The following is a 24,235-nucleotide window of genomic DNA, read 5'->3' on the forward strand; positions in this document are numbered from 1 at the left end:
AAGATATCTTAAAATGTGTGAGTCATTACTGGACCCCCTTTTTAATACATACTAAATCAATCTGTCTCTTTTTCACAAAAAGTGAATATGGAAGGTGAGTACCTAAGTCTAATGTAAACCTTTTTATTAAAAACCACAAAAAGTATACCTTTCCCTGATTTTGTTATACCTCTGCCATTCATCCATTTTTTTCATTCACTTCTTCAACAAATATGTTGACTATATGGGAGTGGGGGCCAGCACTGTGGCAAGGGCTTGGTCTCTGAAGATGAATGAACTGTGGTGCTTGCTGTCTGGGCTCAGTATAATCACCTGTGGAACGGCAGTAACTATAATGAAGAAGACAGAAATTACTATCCCAGATGAAATACAGAAAGTGGGCTGAGCTTAAGGAAGGGTGAGATAAAGTTTACAGCACTCTATTTTAGCAGCCTCTGAACTGGCCCCACTTTTCCTGGGTCAGGGAATACGATTTCTCTTGTCAGGCTGTTCCATCTTCTGTTGTTCCCTAATGCCAATTCTCTCTTTTTTCCTCCTGCAGCAAAGGGAGAAGTACATCAAGGAAACTATTGGGTTGCCTGGGGTAAGGGGTAAATGACCAGGTGGCGGATATATGTCAAGAAAACTAATCACCTTTTAACAGGATTTGGAATGGAATTAATTCGGATCTCGTGCACTTCCTGCTCCAGCTTTAGCCGCCCAAGGTCCATGACTGCTCAGAGATTAGCTGGTTGGCAATTGCACCACCCCGGTCCTCCCAAACCAATCTCAGGGTCTGGATTCTCTCTTCGGATCTTCTGCAATGAATTTTGTGGGATTCAATACTAGAGTTTCTCAGAGACAGAGCTTGGGTTTGTGACTGAAATCGGCCAACCCATCCCGAGACGCCCAGTGAGGCAAACGCATCTCCTATTTTCAAGGTGATGACACTGGGTTAGAATGCCGCGAAGTCAACGAGTCCGTCTTGCCAGACAAGTTTCTGCTCCTGGAAGCCTCTGAACCTCGGACACGCCGCGGTGTGTCAAGCTGCTGCGGCCGTGGAGTCATTTGAAGAGATAATGCTGAATGCTGTCAATATTTACCAGGAGCCTGCGGGCAGTTCTTGCAGCCCTCCCAGTTGCTGGGTGACGAGCCCACGCGTTCTCACTCCTCACCCCTAGGGCTGGTGCTGGTCCCGCCTCCACCTTCCTGCTCCTCCCCTGTGCTCCCACCTTTCTCAAAGCCCCACCTGTATGCCCGCGGAGGTGGGGGCGGTGCCGGGGGCCGGTTCCTGACGTGACCCTACGGAGGGAGGCGGGGCTGTGGGAACCGCAGTGCAGCGCAGAGGGGCGGGGCGGGGCCTGCGGCGCGTGACCTGGCTGCGGGAGGCAGGAGCCCGGCGAAAGGTGTGGCGAGGCCGCGGCCGCGGACTCCGGAGTCCGCAGGCGGAGCGGGGAGTGGCAGGGCCCAGGCAGCCGGCGCCCCACGAAGCGCTAAAGCGGGTCACGCTTCCTGCCTCCCTCCCCGCCCCTTCTTCTCCTCCCACCTGGGCCTTTGCGGGGAGACGCGCACCTGGCAACCGGCGGCCGCGCTCCGCCGCGTCCCCGCCTTCCCTGCTGGGTCCAGGCGCCCCGAGCCGCCCCCGGGCCCCGGCGCCCGCCCCTCGCCCCTCCGTCGGCGCGGCGCTCCCCGGAGGCTACCTCGAGCGCTAGCTCGTTGATGCCGTTTTGGGGGTGACCTGGCGCGGCAGGGCGCCTCCATGGTGGGGGCGTGTTAGTGGCCGCGGCTTGGCCTGACGTCGAGTGCACGGCTGCGGGGTGGCAGGGCGGCCGGCCGGAAGGACCCCGCGCTGCTCGGGTTTCGGGGCGCTGGAGGAGGCCGCCAGGGCCGCGCGAGCGGGAGATGTTGGAGCTGAGGCACCGGGGAGGCTGCCCTAGCCCCGGGGGAGCGGTGGCGCCGCCACCCGGCGAGGGAGAGGCGGCCGGCGGCGACCACGAAACCGAGAGCACCAGTGACAAAGTAAGTCGAGGCGCGAGAGGCGCACACCCGCGCCTCGCCTGTGACCTGGTCTTAGCCGGGACGCCTGGGAGCGAGGGCGGGGCCCACGGAATGTCAGGTGAAGCTGTCGGCTCCTGCTGCGCCTCCCCGGCCTGGCATTAGTTCCTCCTTCCTCTAGTGGGGTCGAGAACCCGGACTCCAGTGATGGTGTGTTCCCCAGGATGACCGCGACCGCTGGCCCGGATAGCTGGATGATTCAGTTTGCCTGCAGTCTTATTCCCAGTCCAGTGCCCCTCCCTGGGGCTTTGGGGCCCAGCTAAAGTCAGGTTGGGACCTGCCAACGCAGGAGCTGCACTTCTGTAGTTGCTGGCACCTCACACCTCATCTCGGCGGAGGAACAAAGTTAGTAAGGACTGAACTTAAGACATGCACCTTGGGTTCTAACATGTCACTGGATCCTGACGCTGGAGGTCCGGCTTCTCGCGCTCCCCCATCAGCACTTTTGTTTCCTCTGTACTTTTTCAGTATAATAGATTTTGGAGGTTTGAGAATATTATACACGTGACACAATTGTAATCCTCCAGGTTCCTTTGAGTTCCTGCCAGACACTGGCAGTTCTGTGTATCAGTAGATTTCATTTCACCTGACACGTTAATTCATGAGGACTTATAACTCCTATTTATTTATATTATCCTTGCTTCACATTTAATAATAAGTAAATGTAATACCACTATTCTGTATAGGTAGAAAAAGAGTCAAAGCTCCACTTATTCGAGAAAACTGGTGCAAGTAGTAATTTTTTTTCTTTTAAATGAAGCTTTATGACCTTTTAGACCGGACAATTCGGGATGGTTTCAGAAATTGGGCTCGAGAATAGATTGGTTTAAAAATTCCATTTTATTTTAGAAGCTCAAAGGGCTTAAACTATTCCTAGAAGCATTCTGTTTTGGAAGCAGGTATTGCAGTTTAAATTACAGAAGTGAAGTGGACTGCCCAAGGTCAAGTCAGTGGCCTTTTGGAACTAGAAGCTGTTTTCTGATTCCCCTTCTCTGGTTTCTGCTGTTGCATCTCTGATTTGGGGAGGGTTCCCCTTGAAGCTTGATGGGATGAACTTGATGATACCCATGGTACAAAGCCCTGGTAGGAACATATCACATGATGTCATGAAGTAATAAATTTAACAGTGATTTGAGGACTGAAACTTTAGAATTAGTGGTATGACATTTTTTTTCTACCCTTGATAGCAGAAGGAATACAATGAGTCTGATAGAATGTGTCAAGGAATTACACAAAACAGAACAATTTCCATGTACCCAGTGTTGATGTTACAAAGCTAGAAACGGTGGGCTGAGAATAGTCTTTGTGAAAACTGCCTTGGAAACTAAACCAAAAATAGAATTAGTTAGGTTGGGATTTGTTTTGTTTTAGCACTGGTATAGTTTAGAATCAAGGAAATACCAGCTTCCCCATACTGACTTCCTTAACTAGAACATGTTAACAAGCTTTTAATAAGAGAAAACATGTTAAGGAAGCCATGCATAAAAAAATGTTTGATTTTGTTTTGTTTCTTAACACCCTAATGTATTTAAAAGGGAAACAACTTCTCTGGTTTGATTTGACTTGTTAGAACTGTTGTCTAACTGTTTGGGACTGGGTTACCTCACTATGTTTCTATTTTTTATAAACACTGTACTGTATCAGTTTTCATGAATATATGCCTGGCTGGAATTTGTTTTCTGAAGGTAGATGTTGCCACATATAACCTGCTCTCTTAAGATTTCTTAGACAAAATTGAGCATTTTCAAACAGCATCTCAGTATATTGATGTACTTGAAGCATTTATCACAAGGAACTCTTGACTTGGCAAGCATTGAGCCATTGATCTCTCTCCTCTGTCTGTCCTTTCTTATCAGGGTGTATGTTTGAATGCACCTGTATTTCCAGGTCAAGGGCTATTTTAAAATCAGTTTGCACATTGGAAGCTGGTTAATATTTGGTCTGTCTGAACTCCATAAGTGCCTTCTCTGTTCAAGTTTCAGTAAAGGCAAAACTGGTGGGGATAATGAAGAAGTGGAGGAGATACAGTATATTCTGCCATTATAGAACACTCCCATGCTATTTTGTAGTCTTTTTATAATGGTGTTATTAACATGACATTTTTGTGGTTCAGAACTTGGAAACTTATGCTGAGAGACTTATGTGCTCCAGAGAATTAGCAGTGAAGAAGAGCTTCTTACAGCAGGGGAATGCTCCCAATTGTTAAGTAAGGGGGTGGATGTATCAGGAGATGTATATTTGAGTTAGGTTTATTAGAAGTCTGAACAAGGCTCATCGTTAGCATAGAGGGTGTAGTTGGGCTTTGCATGGAAATAACAAGAAAAGCTGTAAAAGGAGGTGAGTGTTGAGCTTGGAATTAAAAGATGCCTGAGTACTCATCAGGTGGACAGGTGTTGGGGAAGGCCAGGCAAACAGGTGGAGCTGTTTCTTCAAACAGCATTCTAGGCAGGGAATGGAAGTTCGTTTGAAAATCCTGGGGTTGAAGTTGTGCATGTCGGGAAAGTGGGGGTGGGTGCATTTGTGTCTTGTGAAGGATAGGCCGTGTGCATGGACTGTTGGAGCCACCGTGCAGGTTTTGCAAAGGCTTTAGCCTGTCATTCTAGCAGCGGTCTGGAGAAAGTGTTGGAAGTGGCAGACACTTGCCATGAAGAAACCGAAGATAGGAGCATATTGCAAATGCTAGGTATGAAATACTGAGGGCTTGTAGCAAGTCTCGTAGAGGCAGGGGAGAAGCGTTGAGAGGGAGGATGTATATTTTAGACAGTGGTGATGGGACCTAGACTAGGGTCATCAGAGTAATAAAAGTAATAAAAGAACCTGCTGGGAGTCATGTTTTGATCACAACTTAAGAGATTTTGGGGAAAGAAGCAAAAATTCTGGGGCAGTTTTGCATGTTAGTAGTGAGCATGGGTGAGTTAGGTTGAATATGAGATTCTGGAAAATGGACAAGGTAGTTCTAAGTGGTGATGGGAACTGAACTGAAAGGTGGGGTCTGGAGATGACTTTGGTTAGGATAGAGAGGGGAGAGAACTGAAGGCAGAGCCTTGGGAGGTGCCTATGTTCAGAGCAGGGTTGGAAATGTAGGGAAGAAACCAAAATAATGAGATCCTGGGAGCTAAGCAGGGGATTGGCTTAGAGGATATCATCAATACTATATAGGAATAAGGGGAGGCATAGGACACTGAGGTTAGCAAAAGGTGTTAGTAGAAGCCAAGTTTGAGGTTGAGGAATGTGAGAGCTGAAATATTGGTAGTTATTGTCAGGAAGCGCTGGTGAAAGGGAATACTGGATAGCAGCTGGAGAGGACAGGAGGCTCCAGTGAAAAATCTCCTTTTCCCTGGGGGAAGATGGGTATTTGTATGAAAGGAGTCAAGTGAGAGAGAAGGTGCTGAAAAGGACGGGCAGGCTCTAGGAAGAAGAAAGAGACATGGAATGGAGAATCCATGTATTGGTGTATCCATGGAAAGGAAAGAAAGCTTGGAGGGTGGATACAGAAGCATTTTGAAAAGTGCAAGAGGGAAGACCAAGTGTCTGATGCTTTCAGTTTTCTCAGTAAAGTAGGGTCTCAGAACCAGAGAGCGTCAGGGGGTATTAGAAACAATTTAGTTCAACCCAATCATTATATATATTTTACAAAATAATGAAACTTGCTCTAGAGTGCAGTTGCTATTGCCCCAACTGACTTAGAGTGGGTGGCAAAACTGAACCAGGCTCATCTCTGACTGGAACAGTGTTGGAGTGTCATTTTAGGGAGTGTGATATGAAATGACCAAGAGCCAGTCAATAGAATTGTCAAACCCAGTGAAGAGTCAGTTGAACTAAAGTAACACAAATTTGTTGTGTATGGAATTAGCATCGTTCTTAACTCAGTAGCAGGATTAGTCACAATAGTTGATGCTTGCAGAATGATTCAGTGTTCACCAAGGACTTCTACATCTTACTTTTGCTTCTTACAACAAGTGTATGTGTTAGGCATAACCCCCAATTAATACCTGAGAATAAGAAAGACACTGGGAGTGATTTTGGCCCAGGAATGTCAGGTCCAGGGTGCCAGAGGAGTGAGTGAGTGGGTGACATGCCAAGATTAAAGTGGCTGACCACAAGTTATGGTGGGCAGGGAAGTGGACTAAAGCCCAAAGTGGGTTATTGAAGTTCTGGCTGGATTGAGAGGAATTGAGCAATTGGGAGTGAAAGTAAGACCTGAGTTACTGGGCCGGGAGTGTGAGAAGAGGGGATGCCATGTGGAAGTTGTGGCCAGGAAGGGGGAGCACATGTGGAATTGTGAGCTGTCAGACAAGTTCCCTGGCTCATCTGGGGGGCTGCTACTTTGATACAGATTTTAGTTCATGAAGTTAAGGGTGTAACAATCCAAGGTTGGTTAACTTCTTTCCTTCCCTGTTTGAGACTGTGTAGTTTCTTTCATAATTACTCTAATTTTTTAAAATAAACTTTTAATTTTGGAACTTTTGCTTATGTAAAGTCTTCATTTTGACACACATCACTCCAGATTGTGTTGGTGTCACCTGTAGGTGTAATAAACATTTCTATTTTTTTTCACCTAAATGCAGACCATTAATAAAATACTAATATTTAGATCTAGTCCTGTAGAATACCATTTAAGCTGATAATCCCCAATTATTGATCAGTTGTTAGTATTGTTGTATGGCAGCTGCATCTGGTGAGGTCTCTCCCTACACACCAGGTGAAACCTCAGCCTGGGCAGGGGAGGGTTCTTGAGTCTGAATGAGAAAGAATTCTTGAGTGGGTGAGACAAATGTAGGCAAGAAAGAATTCATGAAAGTGAGAGTAGCAGTGAATGGCAGCTATTTTGCAGGCTGCAGAGAGCAAGACAGAACAGAGGGAGAAAAGAGGAGCTCACTGAACTCCTGCTCGGTATAGGGCAGATCCCTTGCCAACTCCTGAAGCCAGGGTCATCTGGTGTCCAGTGTCTGTGTGAGTCTGCACAGTATGGGAACTAAGCCCCTGCCTGCCCAGAATTTGGGGGAGCTGCAGAGCACTGGATGGAGTGAGACTATGTTCTGAGAACTTCCACTCCCCTACTGGTCTGAAATAAAACAGGGAGAGAGAAGAGGTCTGTGTTAAGACTAGAAAGCTGAATGAAATAGTAATGTGACAAAGACATTTACCACCAGAGGTGGAAGGTGGTGAGTTCTTGTCTTTATCATTGAAAGGAGCTGAGAGACAAGTGCAAATGGCTTATCCAACAAGAAAGTTTATTTGATATAAGACAGTACACACACAGATGGGAGTGTGGGTAACCTCGCAGAGGAGGCACACTTAAGGATTTAGGGCCTTTTGGGTAGGGGTCAGCATAAGGCATGATGTATACAGGTGATTCATAATTCCTTTGAAGTTTTGTCTTAATAGGGTTACTTAGGTGACTGTGTTTGCCGGGATCTCAGCATTCTTTATCCACATAGATTCATTTACACATCGGAGATCTATCTCCTGTCCTGGTTACAAAGTTACTTAATTAAGTGGCTGGAATAAGAGGAAGAAAAGCCTATAGATTAAGTTAAAGAATTAACTGGGCCTTTTTTGCAAGCTAAATTGATTTTACAGTGGCATGACCCTTGTCCTATTTTCCTGCCCTACCTCAGTATTACCACCTGAATAATTTCCCATGGTTCTTTTGTCATTTGCAGCGTATTCATTTTATTTAACATTTTTTGAATGCTGTCTCCTCAAATATCACCTACCAACCAATTGACTGAACCAGTAAGACAAAGTTGAGTTTATGGCTTCCTGCAGTGAGGGACAACACCACCTTGGCAGAGCTTTGGCAGTCTGGAGTGGGTTCAGGCAAGGCTGAATTTATTGAGAATTGGAAGTTTGGTTCAAGGCAGGTCTTTCCATGCAGGGATGGGATTAGAATTGGGTAAGGACCTTGATGCAACAGTTGGGATTAGTGGCCATAGCCAGGCAGGGACTTTTGAGGTAAAGGTTCAAAGAGTCTTAGGAGGAACTTGTTTGTTGATGCTTAAAGAGTTTGTGTGTCTTTCAGAGTTCTTGTGATGAGCAATGAATTCCAGAGCAAATCTCCAGGAGTAAAATTATGCTACTGAAGATGGTTGAATTCTAAAGTCATGTTAATGTAGGCAGTACACCATGTGGGGGTGAGGGTGGGTAGTTACTTTCTTACATCTTTACAGTATGTTTTATATGGCACTTGGGACTTGTAAAGAGTATCCTGGTGTTACCACATGAATTTTTACTTACTGTTTGTGATCGTGACTTTAATAAAGAGTTTACTTCTTAATGTTTTTGAGAAATTTTACCTTAGGATATCATCAGCTGTATCAAACTTTGTGACTGCAATGGAGTTTTTAGTGCAAACAGTATTTTGTCAGAAATGTACTAGGGAAAAGTGGGACACTTTAAAGTAATACTTTGGAAAACTAGCTTGTAAAGAAAAATTATGACATATACACATGCACAATGATTCTTTATGCAAAAATACGTACGCATTTTTGTAAAACAGACTTTTATGTGTTTTTTTAATGGGTAGTATAGCTTAACACAGAGGTTTTATGTGTTTGTTTTCCTTTAATCTGTGTTTGGGGATGTCTTCTTAAAAAAATACAGATTTTAATTCAGTATAAGGAAAATAGGTCATTTAAGAATTTAGACATTTCCCAAGGTTTGGATTTGTTCTGTGCATTCAGAAAATGGGTGTTGGTTGCCTGCTATATTTGAGTTTCTGACTGAGTGTTCTTTTGTTTCTTCTAGCTTCAGAAAAGGGGTGAGGTCAGGATTTGTTTGTTGCTCAACAACTAATTGTAGAATATATAATATATTTTGGATTGTGGACTTTAACTGCATGGAATAAAGATAATAAAGTAATTCATAGGGTGCAAAATACTCACTTGCATATGGTAACCAATTTGAATCTTAACAATTGTGGAGACAAGTGAAATAGCCTTAGTTTATACCTGAGAACACTAAAGTTTGGGAACCTAAATTCCTTTCCCAAATTGCACAATATTTAGAGCTGGGATTTACCCTAAAATTTTTGACTAAAAAAAATGTAAAGGAGAAATTAGGTATGTGGTCCTAAATTTGTAAAATTAAAATACTTAGAAACTTTTTTTTACTGTTACTATGTGGAATTTTTTAAAACTAATTTGGCCTTTCTGAATTTGGCTTGGAACTTTCAACTAAACCTATAATTCTGTGATTTCAGGCACCCATAATTAAATCAAAATAGTTTCTAGTAATTCCTCACTTATTTTATGATTGATTAGAAGAAGAAATTATTTTTATTTTATAGCTGTCTTTATATACTTGGTTCATTTAATTGAGAGTTATTTCAGAACCTGTTTAATGAGAATGACATCATTTTTGGAAGTGACTCCAGAAAAGGAGATGAACTAATTTCATTAATAACTAATTGGTGGTTGATCATTCCTGAGGTATGCCAAGTTTAGTTATCTTTCTAAATGTTTACTTATTTTCTTATACACAAGGAGAGGTCAAGGTTATTTTTCATGTCAAGTTATTGAACGTTTGCTCAAGACTTTGTGAGGACTATCAAGGTTTTAAGTTTTCTTTTAAATATAAAATCAGAATGCACATGAAGGGAGAAACAAGACTCAAATCTAGTGTGAGGAGCTCATACCTATGGACATTTAAAACTATTTCTTGCAGACTTGGTGGCCAGGAAGGCAGTGTTGCTTTTCTACTTCCTGACAATGCTCGCAGTTGCCTTTATTTTCCAGGACCCAGGGCCAGCTGTTTAAAAGCATTATGTAAGGCCAGTGAAGCCAGTGTAACTTCATCATCTGACTGGCCCAGGTGGGACCAGGCACCTTGGCAGTTAAGATTGGGCTTACTGCCACCTTCCTATTCCAAGCAGGTTATTTGAAAACAGTGTGGTGCTGTGGAGCAGCAAATATTTACTAAGCCTATCTGGGACTTAACATTTTACCTCGAAATACAAAAATGCAGATCTGAAAAACAAAATTAGACTCATGTTTCTTTCAAGGTTTTGTCTTTTCTTTTCACCCACTGACTGTGTTTGCTCAAGAAAGGCTTTTCTGGGTTGAGGATTTGAACACTGTGGGACACCTTTGATGGTGAGTTCACTGTAGATGGTGCTCCCTGGAAAGCTGCATGTGGCAGTACTACTTGTGGTAATTTATATTGCTGTTCATACATATGGAATCAGTACAAAGGGGCCATGATGCAAGGAACCCCAGAGGCACCTAGGGAATCACAGCTTGAATTTTGTATTCAACATTGCCTTCCTTCTCTTGATAGGTTGGCAACGTATTTGTATCCCCAAACAGCGTACTGTTAGCTTTGAATTTTTTCATAGATTTTCATTATAAACATTTTTAATGCCATAGAGAAGTTAAAAGGCTAGTACAATGATCATCAATACATCCGCCACTGGGATTTCACAACTGTTAAGATTTTGCCAGATTTGCTCCATCTTGCCATATATGTGTATGCAAATATTTTGTTGGTGAGCCATTTGAAAATAAATTGCAGGCCTCATGGCCCTTCCTTTCTAAATATTAAATCATAAATCTCTTTTAAAGACATTATCCTACCAAACCACAATACCATTATCATGTCTAAGAAAACTATCAGTAACTTCCTTATCTACATACAATTCATGTTTGAATTTTCCCAATTGATACCAAAATGTCTATTCCCATTTTCCTCCCCCAAACCAAGATGCAGTTTGGGTTTACAATGCAGAAAATATCCAGGGAGGAGTGTAATCATTCTTAGTTCATGTACTTGGTTTTCCCTCATACTGGGAACAAGGCAGGAGAGCCGTGAGCACTGTTTCTCTTAGCCCTGAAAAAGTGATGTACCTCTGAAGAGCCCAGCACTAATAAGATTGCAGATAAAATGCAAATTTGTGATGATAGTAATATTTGACCTTTGAATAAAACTCAAATTTCTAAGTTATTTTGTATTATCCCATGAGATCTTTATTCCTAATTTGGAATTTAACACTTACATAAATGAAACCATAAGAGTATGATTTTAATGTATAACAGAATTGGGTATCACTGGGGAAAAATCATAATGAGCCAGAAATTTAGGAAAGACTTAAAAGAGGTTGAAATTAGATAGGATTAAAATATTGTAATAGCATTTTAGGATTGGCAAAAAATAGAGCAAATGGTTTTTGCAGACCGGGAGAACCAGCCTGATTCCATTTTGGGATAGAGACACGACTGGTTATCGTTCACTTAGCACATGTTCACCAAGCTCCAGGCTGCAGGTAACTGTGGTGAGCAAGACTTTGGTGATTGAAGCAGAAATCTGAACATGTGCAATGTGAACTATGGCAGAGGCAGATTGCTTAGGGGCATGCAGAGCTGCACAAACTGGGCTGAGGGACTCTGAATATAGTTTCTGATTGCTGCTGTAACAGATGGCCACAAATTTACTGTCTTATGGTTCTGGAGGTTGGAAGTCCAAAATGGATCTCACTGGGCTAAAATCAAGGTATTGGCAGGACTTTGTGCCTTCTGGAGGCTCTAAGGCAAGATGTATTTCCCTTCCTCTGTAGCTTCGAGGTGCTGCCTTCTTGCCTTTGTTTATAGCCCCTTCCTCCTCCTTGAAAGCCAGCATCACTACATGCTCTGTCATCACATCTCTGACTGAATTTCCTGACTTCTCTTTCACTTTTAAGGACTCCTGTGATTATGTTAAACTCACCTGGATAATCCTATGGGCTAATATTCCCATCTCAAGGTCAGCTGGTTAGCAAATTTAATTCCATCTGTTATTTTAATTCTCCCTTGCATTGTGACACAACATATTAACCTCAATTAAGACATGGACATCTTTGGGGGCCCTTTATTCTGCTTCACAGGCTCCCTGAAGAAAAGTTTTCTGGAAGTGGAAGTGATAGCTAAAGTGAGACCTTAAGGATAAATAGACATTAGCCAACAAGGCAGAAGAGTGTTAAAGACAGAAGAAGGTCAACAGGTTAAGACTGTCCACTCTGGGGAGTGCAGAAAGTTTGGTTCTGCAGAGCAGGAAGTGGTAGTGTGGGCATGCCAGGAGCCCTGGCTGGAGAATAATAAGAGGTTGGATTTGAGCAGTGGGGAGCCCCTTGAAGATTTTAAATGGATAGTTGATGTAATGAGATTTCCCTCTTACAAAGGCATTTCATGTGCCACTGATGCACATTGGGTTTCCTCTGATCCTGGCATTGGGATCTACTGTTGTGGTGTAATGTCTAATCAAAATCGTATGGTGGTGCACTGGACCATCCAGTCATCTCTTTCCTGCAGGGGTAATAGAACAGGGCTGCAGAGAAAGAGTGGGAGGACCAATCTTTTCCATTTCAGTTTAAATTTGGAAACCATAGAGGCTTAATCATAGTAAGTGTAGAATAAGACATTAGAGCTGATCACTGAGATGATAAAAATTCTAGCTATAGAATACAATGCTATAAAGTCCCTTGACCATTCCTCATCAACACAGAAGTCTTGAACACCCCTGCACAACGCTCTTGGTTCACAACACTGCTGACTTGCTAGGAAATACATCAGCCAGTTCCTCTCCAGAGCACAGAGGCAGTCTGTTCACTTCCTATCCTGGGAGAAAGAGAAGGAATCCATGTCTATATGAAAATAAGGAAGGAGCTGAGAGAAAATGCTGAAATGGGAAATATAACCTAATGTTCTTTCAAGTAACAATTGCTTAGTTTCAGAATTTTTAAAAGACTGCTTCCTTTTAGGCACAGAGCTCTGTGTCAGTTGAGGGTTTCCTCTTGCTTGTTCGCAATTTTAATGGTGAAGTTGGTACAGGGATCAATGTGAACCTCAATGACCCACCAGGGAGAAGCTGAGTCTGGTGGTCTGACTCATTTTTTAGGGGACCAGGTGTAAAATGGGGGGAAGTGTGAGTGATTTAATTTATTATTCTCTGTTGAATTCTGAACCACTTTTTCACCTTCACTAGCTTGGAGACTTTTCTGTGGAGCCATCATCTTGAATGGACTGGAGCCCCATTCCCTTGTTCCTGTCTTTCTAGTTCACAGTATTAGGAAGCACCTAAGTCCTCTTTCCCTGCCCACTGGCCCCTGTGCGCTCTTCAGGAGCCACCATGAACTGTCAATGATACACAGAATTGACCATACTTACACTTCACAATTTGATAAGTTTTGGCATATATGTGCACCCATGAATTCATTACTGTAAGTCAAGATGATGAACGTACTCATCACCACCAAAAATTGCTCCTGTCAAGAAGTAATTACCCCCTCAGCCCCAGATAACTACTGATCTGCTTTCTGGGGCCATAGGTGAGTCTGTATTTTCTAGACTTTTATATAAATGCAATACTATACATACATGTATGTACACACACATATGTGTGTGTGTACTTATACATAATGTAAGTACATTTTGTCTGACTTAGCATAATTATTTTGACATTAATCTGTGTTGTTGCATGTATCAATAGTTCACTTGTTTTTATGGCTGAGTGTATTCCATTGTACAGATATTGCCTAATTTGTCCTTTTTCCTCTTGCACATTTGAGTTGTTTCTAAGTTTGGAGCTATTACAAATAAAGCTGCCATGAACATTTGTTTATAGGCTTTGGTTGTATACTTCCATTTCTCTTGGATAAACAGCTAGGGATGGAATGACTATGTCATATGGTGGATTTATATTTAACTTCTAAAGAAATTGCCAAATTGTTTTCCAAGGTGGTTGTACTGTTTCATATTCTCATTAGCCGGGTGTGAGAGTTCCAGTTTCTTCACAGCTTCTTCAACACTTGGGATGTTCAGTTTTTTTAGGTTTTAGCCACTAATAGATGTATAGTAATAACTTACTGTGGTTTTGATTTGCATTTCCCTAATCATTAGTGATGTTAAACATTTTTTCATATGCTTTTTGCTATCTGGGTATTGCCTTTGATGAAATTGAGTTCACTGTTTTCTTACTCAGTTTTCAGAGTTTTTTATATGTTCTGGGACAAGACCTTTATTTGATATGTGATTTGTAAATATGTTTTTCCACCTATAGCTTGTTTTCTCATTCTCTTTAACAATTTCTTTCAAAAGCAGAAAATTTAAATTTTGTTGAATTCTATTTATTAATTTTTTTATGGATCATACTTTTATTGTCATATTTAAGAACTCTTTGCCTAGCCCGAGATCCCAAAGATGTCATGGAAGTTTAGAGTTTTATTTAAATGTCTCTTACCTATCTTGAATTAATTTTTATAAATGGTGTGAGGTATGGATCAAAGTTCTTTCTTTCCCATTTTGTTTTTGGCATATGGATATCCAAATATTCCAGCTACTGAATTACCATAAATCAGTTGATCATATACATATATATGGGTTTATTTCTGGATTCTCTATTCTATTGATCATTTTTTCTTCTATACCAGTATCATGGCTTGATTACAGCTTTATAATAACTCTTGAAAACAGGCAATGTAAGTCCTGCAACTTTGTTCTTTTTCCAGGCTCTTTGGCTCTTCTAGGTCCTTTGCCTTTTCATATAAACTTTGAAGTCAGCCTGTACGTTTTTACAAAAAAATGCCTGTTGAGATGTTTATTGGGATTGCATTAAGTCTGTAGATCAAATTGCGGGGGAGAAATGTCATTTTAATTTTCCATCTTCATGTTTTCAAATCCCAGCTACATTGCTTATAGCTGTGTAAACTTGGGCAGCTTAACTTTTCTCAGCCTAAATTTTTTCACTTACAAAATGGAGGTGATTATTTACCTACCTCTATAGTAATGTGAGGAGTAAATAAGTACATATATATAAAGTGCTTTGCCATTTTTTTCTAAGTAACTTTCACATAGAAATTGAGATTGACAGGTTACGAATTTATTTCTTCAACTGTCAGGCATCAAGTACCAGACATATTTTCATTAAAATTTTGTATTTGGAAAAGAGTAGTCCATAGTAGTCAGAAACCCTTTTTTTACGTAAGTGCAGCTGGGGTTCCAAGCAAGGTGACTTAGCTAATATCACTCAGAGAAAAAGAACATATAAGAACTTTTTATTTTAATCTTAAATGTTAGCATGAGTAGACAGACTCAGTTCATTCAACACGTGTTTATGTAGTGCATAATAAATACTAGCCACTGAACAGGTCCTCTGCTGGCCTCTCAGGATTCAAGAGTGAGGCCAATCGATGATATTTCCTCTTCTCACAAAGCTTATGGATTACTAGAAAATACAGACAAGCAAACAGATCTTTTATTTTTTTGTTTTTTATGGTTAATGATAATTAAGTGAGATGCTGTGCGAAATTAATAAATGCATGGTAAAAATTTTGTGGATGGGATTATGTTGTTTTTGATTACTGTTATTGACTGTTTTTTCCCCTTGAATCCTTTGTTTTATTGTATTTATTTAATTGAAGTATAGTTGATACAGAATTTTGTATTGGTTTCAGATGTACAACTTCATTGATTTCAACAATTATATACATTACAGAATGCTTACCACAGTAAGTGTAGTTACTGTCTTGTCACTATACAAAGACATTGCAATATTATTGACTGTTTTCCTTATGCTCTACTTTTCATCCCAGTGTCCTATTTATTTTATAATTGGAAGATCATACTTCTTTATCCCCTTACACCTATTTTGCCCATCTTTCCACCCTCCTCCCCAGTGGCAGCCACAAGTTTGTTCTCTGTATTTATAAGTTTATTTTTGCTTTGTTTGTTTGTGTTAGGTTCTACATATAAGTGAAACCATAAGGTATTTTGTCTTTCTCTGGCTTATTTCACTTAGCATAATACCTTCTAGATCTGTCCATGTTGTCACAAATGGCAAGATTTCATTCTTTTTATGGCTGAGTGATATTCCATTGTTGTATATGTACCATATTTATTTATCCATTCATCTATCAATGGATGCATAGGTTGCTTCCAGGTCTTGGCTATTGTAAATAAAGCTGCAGTAAACATAGGAGTGTATATATTTTTTTGAATTAGTGATTTTGTTTTCTTCAGGTAAATACCCAGAGGTGGGATTTCTGGGTAGTATGGTATTTGTCTTTTTAATTTTTTGAGGAACATCCATATTGTTTCCCATAGTGACTGTACCAGTTTATATTCCTACCAACACTGTGCAAGGGTTCCTTTTTTTTCACCTCCTTAACAACACTTGATATTTCTTGTCTTTTTGATACCAACCATTCTGACTAGTGTGAGATGATATCTCATTGTGGTTTTAATTTGTGTTTCTATGATGATTAGTGATGTTGAACACCTTTTCCTGTGTCATCTGTATGTGTTCTTTGGAAAAATGTCTATTCTGGTCCTCTGCCCATTTCTTAATTAGATTATTTGGGGTTTTTTGGTGTTGAGTTGTATCAGTTTTTGATGTTTTGGGTATTAACCCCTTGTTGGATATGTCATTTGCAAATATATTCTCCCATTCAAATGGGAGAATGTTGCCTTTGTTGACGGTTTATTGTGTGCAGAATCTTCTTAGTTTGATGTAGTCCCATTTGTTTATTTTTGCTTTTGTTTCTCTTGCCTGGGGACATATATCCAGGAAAAAAATTGCTAATGCTGATGTTAACTGCATATATTATGTATTTTTAGCAGTTTTATGGTTTCAGTTAGTCTGTTAGGTCTTTAATCCATTTTGAGTTTATTTTTGTGTGTAGGTCAAGTGAGTGACCCAGGTTTGATTTGCTTACATTGAATTTTAGGTGATGCTAGTAGGAAGCCCACCTGGAGATGGCCTGTTGGGAGCTTGTGACAAGGTTTACGCAGAGTCATTAGTGAGTAAGAGACGGAGAGAGAAGCTGTGAGGTGTATAGATCACCTGGTGGGTAGTAGGAGAACGTGGGCCCAAGACGTAAGATGGAGGATTGTCATCCTCAGAAGAAGCTTGAAAAGAAGCTCCTAATTTGGCTTTCTTAAACATTTTGAGTAGCTTCTTTCAGCGTGCACACTGCATCATGTCTTTAGTTGATCATTAAAGTATCCCTTCCTTCCCATGATCTCCAATCACGCTGTTTTCCTTGTCAGGTCTTGCATCTGTGTAGCAGAGGATCCATACAAGAAATGCAGAAACACAAGAGTCTCTGCTACTAATTCCAGTAGTTGAGTAACATTACTCTAAAATGCCACTGTTTAGGAATTATCTGTTTTTCTAGTTATTAGAGTGAAATTGAAGAAGTCTAGTTTAATCTTAAGCTTTTCATTTTGTGTTTCTCTCAGGTATATAAGATAGAAATCAGAAGCTTAATAATAAAAATAAAAGCAGGACAGATTTCTTGAGGAAGTGGAGGGAGGGTCTGGCACATAACCATTATTACCCGTGGACTTTGAAATGGCTTGCTGAAAGCTTTAGTGTTTTGAAGAGCATGATTGGTAGTGCAATGCTTTTTATTTTATGAGGAAACCAAAGGCTGGGTTTCTTCAGGGTTAAGTGATTTGCCTTTTGCCACACTGCCAGTTACAGTGGAGGTAGAAATGGTACTGACAACTCCATCCATGTATGTTGCTTTATGGAGCCACTCCCAATAGTCACCATCTCTACTACCACTCCTACCACTCTTGGGGCTATTGAAAGTGAAAAAAGAGTAGCGGAGGAAAGAAAAAAAAGGAGATATGTTCTATTTCTAGATGTCAAAGAAATAGATGTTCTATTTCTGATGTCATACTGACAGCAGATAGCCTCACATTTTCAGGGGATGTTTTGTCTTGTGATTTATTAGTCAGCACCTCTCTCTGTTTGAGCTGTTTTGAGTCCAACTTACTCTCAAAGTCACAGTGGGAATTCGACATGTCTATTTTATTTGTTATTTTTGTTGTAATGACACATTTAATTTCGTATTGTTTAATAAGAGAGCGATAGTAAATTTATTGTTGCTTTATGAAAACTGAAAGTACTCCCCCCAGGCTAAAATTCTATTTGGTAAGCCACTTAATAGCAATTGGAAGACTTGATTCAGTTAACAATAACTTACTTCTTTTTTGACTTTACTAATCCTTGGTATTACATTAAATGCTGCTGTTTTATGGATGAAGAAGCCAGTTAAAAGGGGTGATGAAATTTGCCAAAACTTTGACACTGATAAGGGCTGAGTATGGTTTGAAATTCCTAAACATCATGAATTCCTAGGTACTTTCATTCCTAGGATCACTTCTGACCCAACATTTTGCCCAGTGTTCCATCTGCTTGCATTTGCTTCATGAATATTTTCCCTGCACTGCACTTTAGCCCCCTTGCCCCAGTTTCCCCTCTGTAAACCACTCTCCCAAAGCATGTGTGTGTGCAGCATTCATTACTGAAGGTTGCTGGGGGAATGCACGTACGAGAGGGGTGGACACAGGAGTGGACACTATTAAATTACAGCAAAAGGAACAGCTTCAAAACTGAGCATTAGGCCGCTCTAGTCCTAAAATTCTTTGGCCACTCTATCCCTGGAAGTTCTACAGTGATCATATTGGTCTAAAGGCCCCAGCATATACAGCTTCTTTACATGTACTCTTAGAAATCAGTTTGGGTTTTAAATTACTTTATGAACATTTTTACCACCAAAGCAAATACTTTTAACATTAGTTACCGATCAGTAAAACAGAGGTGATCATTTCTGTTTGCCCTACTTCATTGGGATTGGGATTATATCAAGGATCTAATAAAAATTATGGAAATTAAAATGCTTAACATATATGAAAATATATAAATACTAAAAAAATTTTAAATATGTAAGAAAAATGTATGAAATTCTATGCCAGTGTGAGATATTATTCTTGTTTTTGCTGCTTTGATTATAATTTTAAAAAGGGACTGTGAGCAACTGATCAGAATCAACATGAAATTAACATTATGTTCTTCCGGTTAAGTAGCAAAATTATTAATATTTGATTCTTGTGGAAAATTTATGATTTGGCTAATACAGAAGTTTCTTTTTGTGTCTTTTGTTTAAATTAATCCTTTACATCGATAGATTTTAGCAAAGATAAGCAAAGTTTCCTAACAAGGAAGTGCAACAGTGCTTGGTTATTGAAGATAAGTCAATAGATGTTTCTTTGTTTCAAGTTTTGTAACAGAGATTTGACACACTGAACAATAAATAAATGCATCGGCAAGCATGTGTTTTTTTGTTTTCGTTTTTTTTCTATTTTGCAATTTGTGATTTTCCTTTTCTTTTAATTTTAGGAAACAGATATTGATGATAGATATGGAGATTTGGATTCCAGAACAGATTCTGATATTCCAGAAGTTCCACCATCCTCAGATAGAACCCCTGAGATCCTCAAGAAAGCTCTATCAGGTTTATCTTCAAGGTATGATTGGATGAAAATGAATAAAATGGGTGCACAAGATAAGTTGTGAGGTTATCCTGGTCTATGTAATATATTTTACTTTAAATTTTGGAACTACGAGAGAGAAGGCTTATGCTTTTTCACCATATGTGAAGCATGGTGCTAAATGTTTGATTTAGCTTGATTTAAATCCTTTCATTTAATCCCTAAAATCTTGTGAAGTATGAGAAAACCAAGTCTGAGAAGTTAATGATGAAGGTTACAGTGCTAGGAAGATGTGGACCTGGGATTCTTGCCCAATTTATCAGATTTCTGAAGCTGGTAATCCATTTACCACATCAGGTTGCCTTTTCTGGTATTATAACATCTACTAAAAAATTCTGTATTCTCTGTTCCCTGTTTTTCAAATGCCAGGCAGAAACAGGTCATATTTTTTTCTTTGAACTAAGTTTGAATTTACTGTCCAAAATTCCATAGTCCTTTGCATGTTATATTTGTGCTGTATTTTTAAATGTTTAATTACCACCAAATTTCAGCTAATTTAATTTTCTTTCTATTGTGTGCTTTAGTAATATGAATTATAAAATTTTTAAAACCAAAATAAATGTAAATTTATCCAAATAAATATGTGACATCTTAAATGTTAGTATAGAACAGTGTTGTTCTGACTTTTTTGACTCTAACACAGTAAGAGATAGATTTTATACCACATCCCAAGAGACACATGAATATATATTATAGTGCTGCAAAAATGTTGTGAAGCAATTCTTGCCATTACTGTGTATGATGCCCTCTGATTTCTTTTCTGTGTGACACTGTTCTATGTTATTGAACGAAAGTGCTGGATGTGACTTTAACTAAATAGATTTTACTTCCCAAGGGTCATTAATGAAAAACACTGGGGTAATCTTATCTGGTAAATGCAATATGAGTTTTTCTGTTTTTAATTTCTAGGAGATAACCATATTAGAATAAATTGGTTCAAAGCAAAGTTTTCATATTTTTTTGATGAACAGAACACATTTTTTTGCTGTCCATTATTAACAGCATGATTATTATTTTAATAGTTCTGGATCTCAGTTGTTTTTATGACCTTGTTCACAGATGTGAACCTAATTTTTAAATTCAGTACTTCTCCCCTGAATACAGTGCATATGTATAAGCATTGCATACATTTTGCAAATAATACATTGAATACAATGCATAAGCATTACTATACTTAAAGGTAAATCCAGATTTCTTGTAACATAATTAAATGCTATCATTCAAACTAATAGGAATCAAGAAAGTTCCAAAGAAAAAACTTTATTGTGAGTATACTGTAAAACGAGTGTAGAATGAATGAAAGCAGGGAGCAGCAATTTTAGATCAGAACTCATCATCCATATGTAGGTGTTATTATGATCATTTTGGACGTTTCATGCAATAACTGCTGATTTTTCCCATGATGCAGCCCCAAAAAGGATGACTATTTGTAAGGTACACTGGGACTGAAGTGTGAGGCTCCTGGTGGGGGTGGCAGTTGGGTACCTCAGGCCCTTACTGGTTGCCAGAGGACTGGGGGAGATCAATTCTTGGCCTGCGAGGAACTAGCAGGGTGTACCAGTAGGGAAGCTCTGCTCTAAGGAACAAGCAAAGGCCCAAGGTAAGGGAATACTTGGCTATTAAGAGCCCTGTTTCTAATCAAGAAAAGCAGGCAGCATACTTTAAGCAAGAGAAGGAAGCGACCTTACATCTGACCTTGCTCCCTGTGACAGATCTGCCTTTGCTTCTTCCTCATTTTGCTGAAGTCCTTGTGCTCTTCAGTTTCACTTCTGTATCATCCTTCCTTTGCTTTTTCTCATTGGAAGGCCACACTCTCTCTCCATACCACCTTAAAGTCATTACTGTTTTTATCTGCCACCTTGCAGGATTGATTATCTTTCCAGAGGGCTTTGCACCTGACTCCTCCTTCCCTCCCAAATGACCCCTGGTGGGATGTGCACTCATCCACATGGACCACCTCACTGCCTGTACTCGTGATTCATCTTCATTCGTGTTGAACAGAAGCTAGTTTGGTTCTTTGTCTAACGTGACTTTTACATTTGGCTCTCAGTGAGAGAACCAGTGCTATGTGGGTGGCTGGTTTGGGGTTTTGTTTTTTATCCTACAATATAAGGGGAAGTAAAGGATACTTAAAAGTATGTTAGGGAAAATCCCTAAGTCTGGTAACACAGTACTGAAACCATACAAAAAACTCTAAGAACACTTTAAATGCTAATTTTATAAACATTTTATTTTTAGGTGGAAAAACTGGTGGATTCGTGGAATTCTTACTCTCACTATGATTTCATTGTTTTTCCTGATCATCTATATGGGATCCTTTATGCTCATGCTTCTTGTAAGTGTTCCATGTTTTCCTAAGTATCTCTTATTTTCAGCATTGATATTGAGGTAATTTGAGCATGTTGTAAAAAGGAAGGTAATTAAAAACTGTAACAGCATATTTAGTTCCTTAATTAAAAACTGTAACAGCATATTTAGTTCCTTAAAGCATCTTCTAGTTCATGAAGTGACCTAGACTAAATTTCTCTGCAAAATGGCCATCCAACATGTTTATTCAGCAGTAACTGAGTATACATAGTAAGTATGTGTCTTTTTCAGACATTGTGCCAAGCATTAGATATAACAGACACACACACTCATGACTTCAACATGTATGACTATTAGCTGGATCCCTAACTTCAGGAAACTCAACCTAATGGCAGAGATTGTAAGTAACCATATGAATAAATAGTATAGAAAATAAGTGGGACAAGTCCCATTATAGAACTGATTGGGAAAGCATAGTGAAAACCTACCTACTCCAGCCTGAGAGAGAGTGGAGGGAAGAGTTCCAGAAGAGGTGATACCAAAGCTGAGTCCTGATGAAGCGAATGACAGGGGAAGGCATTCCAAGGTGGGGACGTCACGGGCAGGGCGTGGAGGTGGTGAGAGAAGATGGTCCGTTGGGGGATTCATACACATGGAGGGTGTCTAGGGATGAGGACAGAGAGCAAGCAGAAGCCATTGTGGGAGTTTGGTAGTTTGTTGTGTGTGGGAAACCCAAGAAGTCATGAAGCCAAGTATTTTAAACTTTTAATTCATTCATTTAGCAAATGCTTCCAGGATGCCTGCTGTGTGCTATTGTGCTGGTTCTGGTGCTGTACAGAAAAATGCGCCTGTCTTTGCCCTCATGGAGCTTACTATCTGCACTTTAAAGAATTGATCAGATATAAGACTACAAACTGCAATAAGCACTTGAAAAAAAAAAAGACAGGATGCTGTGAGGCCAAAGGGAGAGCCAGGAGACTTTTCAGAGGCATCCAGTATAGGAGATGTGCTAAATCTGAAGGTTGAATAGGAGTCATCGAGGTGAGAGGGAGAAGGTGGGTCACAGCAGAGCATTCCTGTGGATAAAAGCCTTGATAACTACTTACTACACTGATGGACAGTGACTGCAATGGGGTATGAGGGGGACTTGATAATATGGGTGAATGTAGTAACCACACTGTTTTTCATGTGAAACCTTCATAAGACTGTATATCAATGATACCTTAATTAAAAAAAAAGCCTTGATAACTAAAGAAGCATGAAATATTTGAAACCCAAAGTGGTGGGACTGAGAAGGAGAAATGGCTTGTTCAGCAAATTCATCAAGCACTTACCGGGTGCCGAGCAAGGTCTAACACTGAGCAGTGAGCCTGCTGTCACTGCTGTCCAGGTGTGACGGAAGGGAAGGGCCCTCCTCCCAGTCTTCTCAGTAAGACCCTGCGGGGTGCCATGCGTGCCAGTGACCACACTGACATTGGACTTGGGCCTTTAGGGAGTGAGTGTGTGCAGAGGACTTTGCAGTGCTGTGCAGTGAGGGAGCAGGCCTGGGGAAGAAGGGTTTGCGTGATGGCAGACAGCTAAGTGAGGCTTGTGGGTGAAGGGACCTTTGAGCAGAACTTGAGGCTCTATCAGGGTGGAGGGAGCACTGAGCAGAGGTCCAGAGGTGTGTCAGGAAGAGGTGGATAATGCCCTTCCCCTGGAGCACAGGGCCTTTGGACCTGGAAAATGCTTAGGGATCAGATTCTGGAGTATTATGTGAGGGGTTTAGGATTTATCTGTAAAGCATTGAGGAGCCATTGAAAATATTGGGGGTCATTTGAATTATTATCCTCCTTTAGAAGATAGTTTTGATCTAAGACATTGTGAAGCACCAGTGTCCTGCATACATTGACAGGTTGGCTTGGCTGGCTCCCTGTAAGGAGTTACAAAGTTCTCCAGACTAAACTGTTCGGTGTGGTAACTAGGGCCAGACTTTGTGGATAGAGACTAATTTTTAACCATTCTATTATGACAAAATTCAGAGCACCTTTAAACACATCTTTGCATATTTGGATTCTGAGTTTTTAAAAGAATCATAAGTATTATACCAAAGTATTTGGGCTTTTTTTTCATTTTTTCTTTATGAAACAGAAATACCATTTTATTACAAGTTGTTTCTTTAGTGAGTTTAATCAGAGAATATTAAAGATTTAGTTAAAAGTAGGTTTGAACTGTTGTTGCTCTTATTTAGGTTTATTGGATATGCATGCACACACATGTACACATGCATACATAAATTTTTTTCAGTCTGTGTATATGTTCTTTTTGTTTAATTTTTTATTAAGGTATTATTGATATACACTCTTATGAAGGTTTCACATGAAAAAACAATGTGGTTGCTACATTTACCCATATTATCAAGTCCCCCCCCATACCCCATTGCAGTCACTGTCCATCAGTGTAGTAAGATGCAACAGATTCACTGTTTACTGTCTCTGTGCTACACTGTTTTCCCTGTTACCCCCCACACTGTGTGTACTAAACATAATACCCTTCAGTCCCTTTCTCCCTCCCTCCCCACCTGCCTCCCACACCCCTCCCCTTTG

The 24,235-nt window shown here is 40.3% G+C and overlaps 1 protein-coding gene across 2 annotated transcripts in view; it reads left to right on the top strand.

Annotated features, from left to right (window-relative positions):
- Positions 1-1,339: 1,339 nt before the first annotated feature.
- The window catches only part of CDS1 (CDP-diacylglycerol synthase 1), a 69,050-nt gene continuing 46,154 nt past the window's right edge, over positions 1,340-24,235 (top strand). Inside the window, exons 1-3 of one of the 2 annotated variants that reach the window (XM_057502411.1) lie at positions 1,340-1,998; positions 19,192-19,319; positions 21,582-21,678. In XM_057502411.1, coding sequence (XP_057358394.1) covers positions 1,882-1,998; positions 19,192-19,319; positions 21,582-21,678 — 342 coding nt within the window. In that variant the 5' untranslated portion in view covers positions 1,340-1,881. The remainder of the gene's footprint in view (positions 1,999-19,191; positions 19,320-21,581; positions 21,679-24,235) is intronic. The other variant, XM_036906351.2, reaches the window with a different exon arrangement.

Source organism: Manis pentadactyla, chromosome 5, assembly GCF_030020395.1.
Source record: "Manis pentadactyla isolate mManPen7 chromosome 5, mManPen7.hap1, whole genome shotgun sequence".
In the NCBI taxonomy this organism is placed as follows: domain Eukaryota; kingdom Metazoa; phylum Chordata; class Mammalia; order Pholidota; family Manidae; genus Manis; species Manis pentadactyla.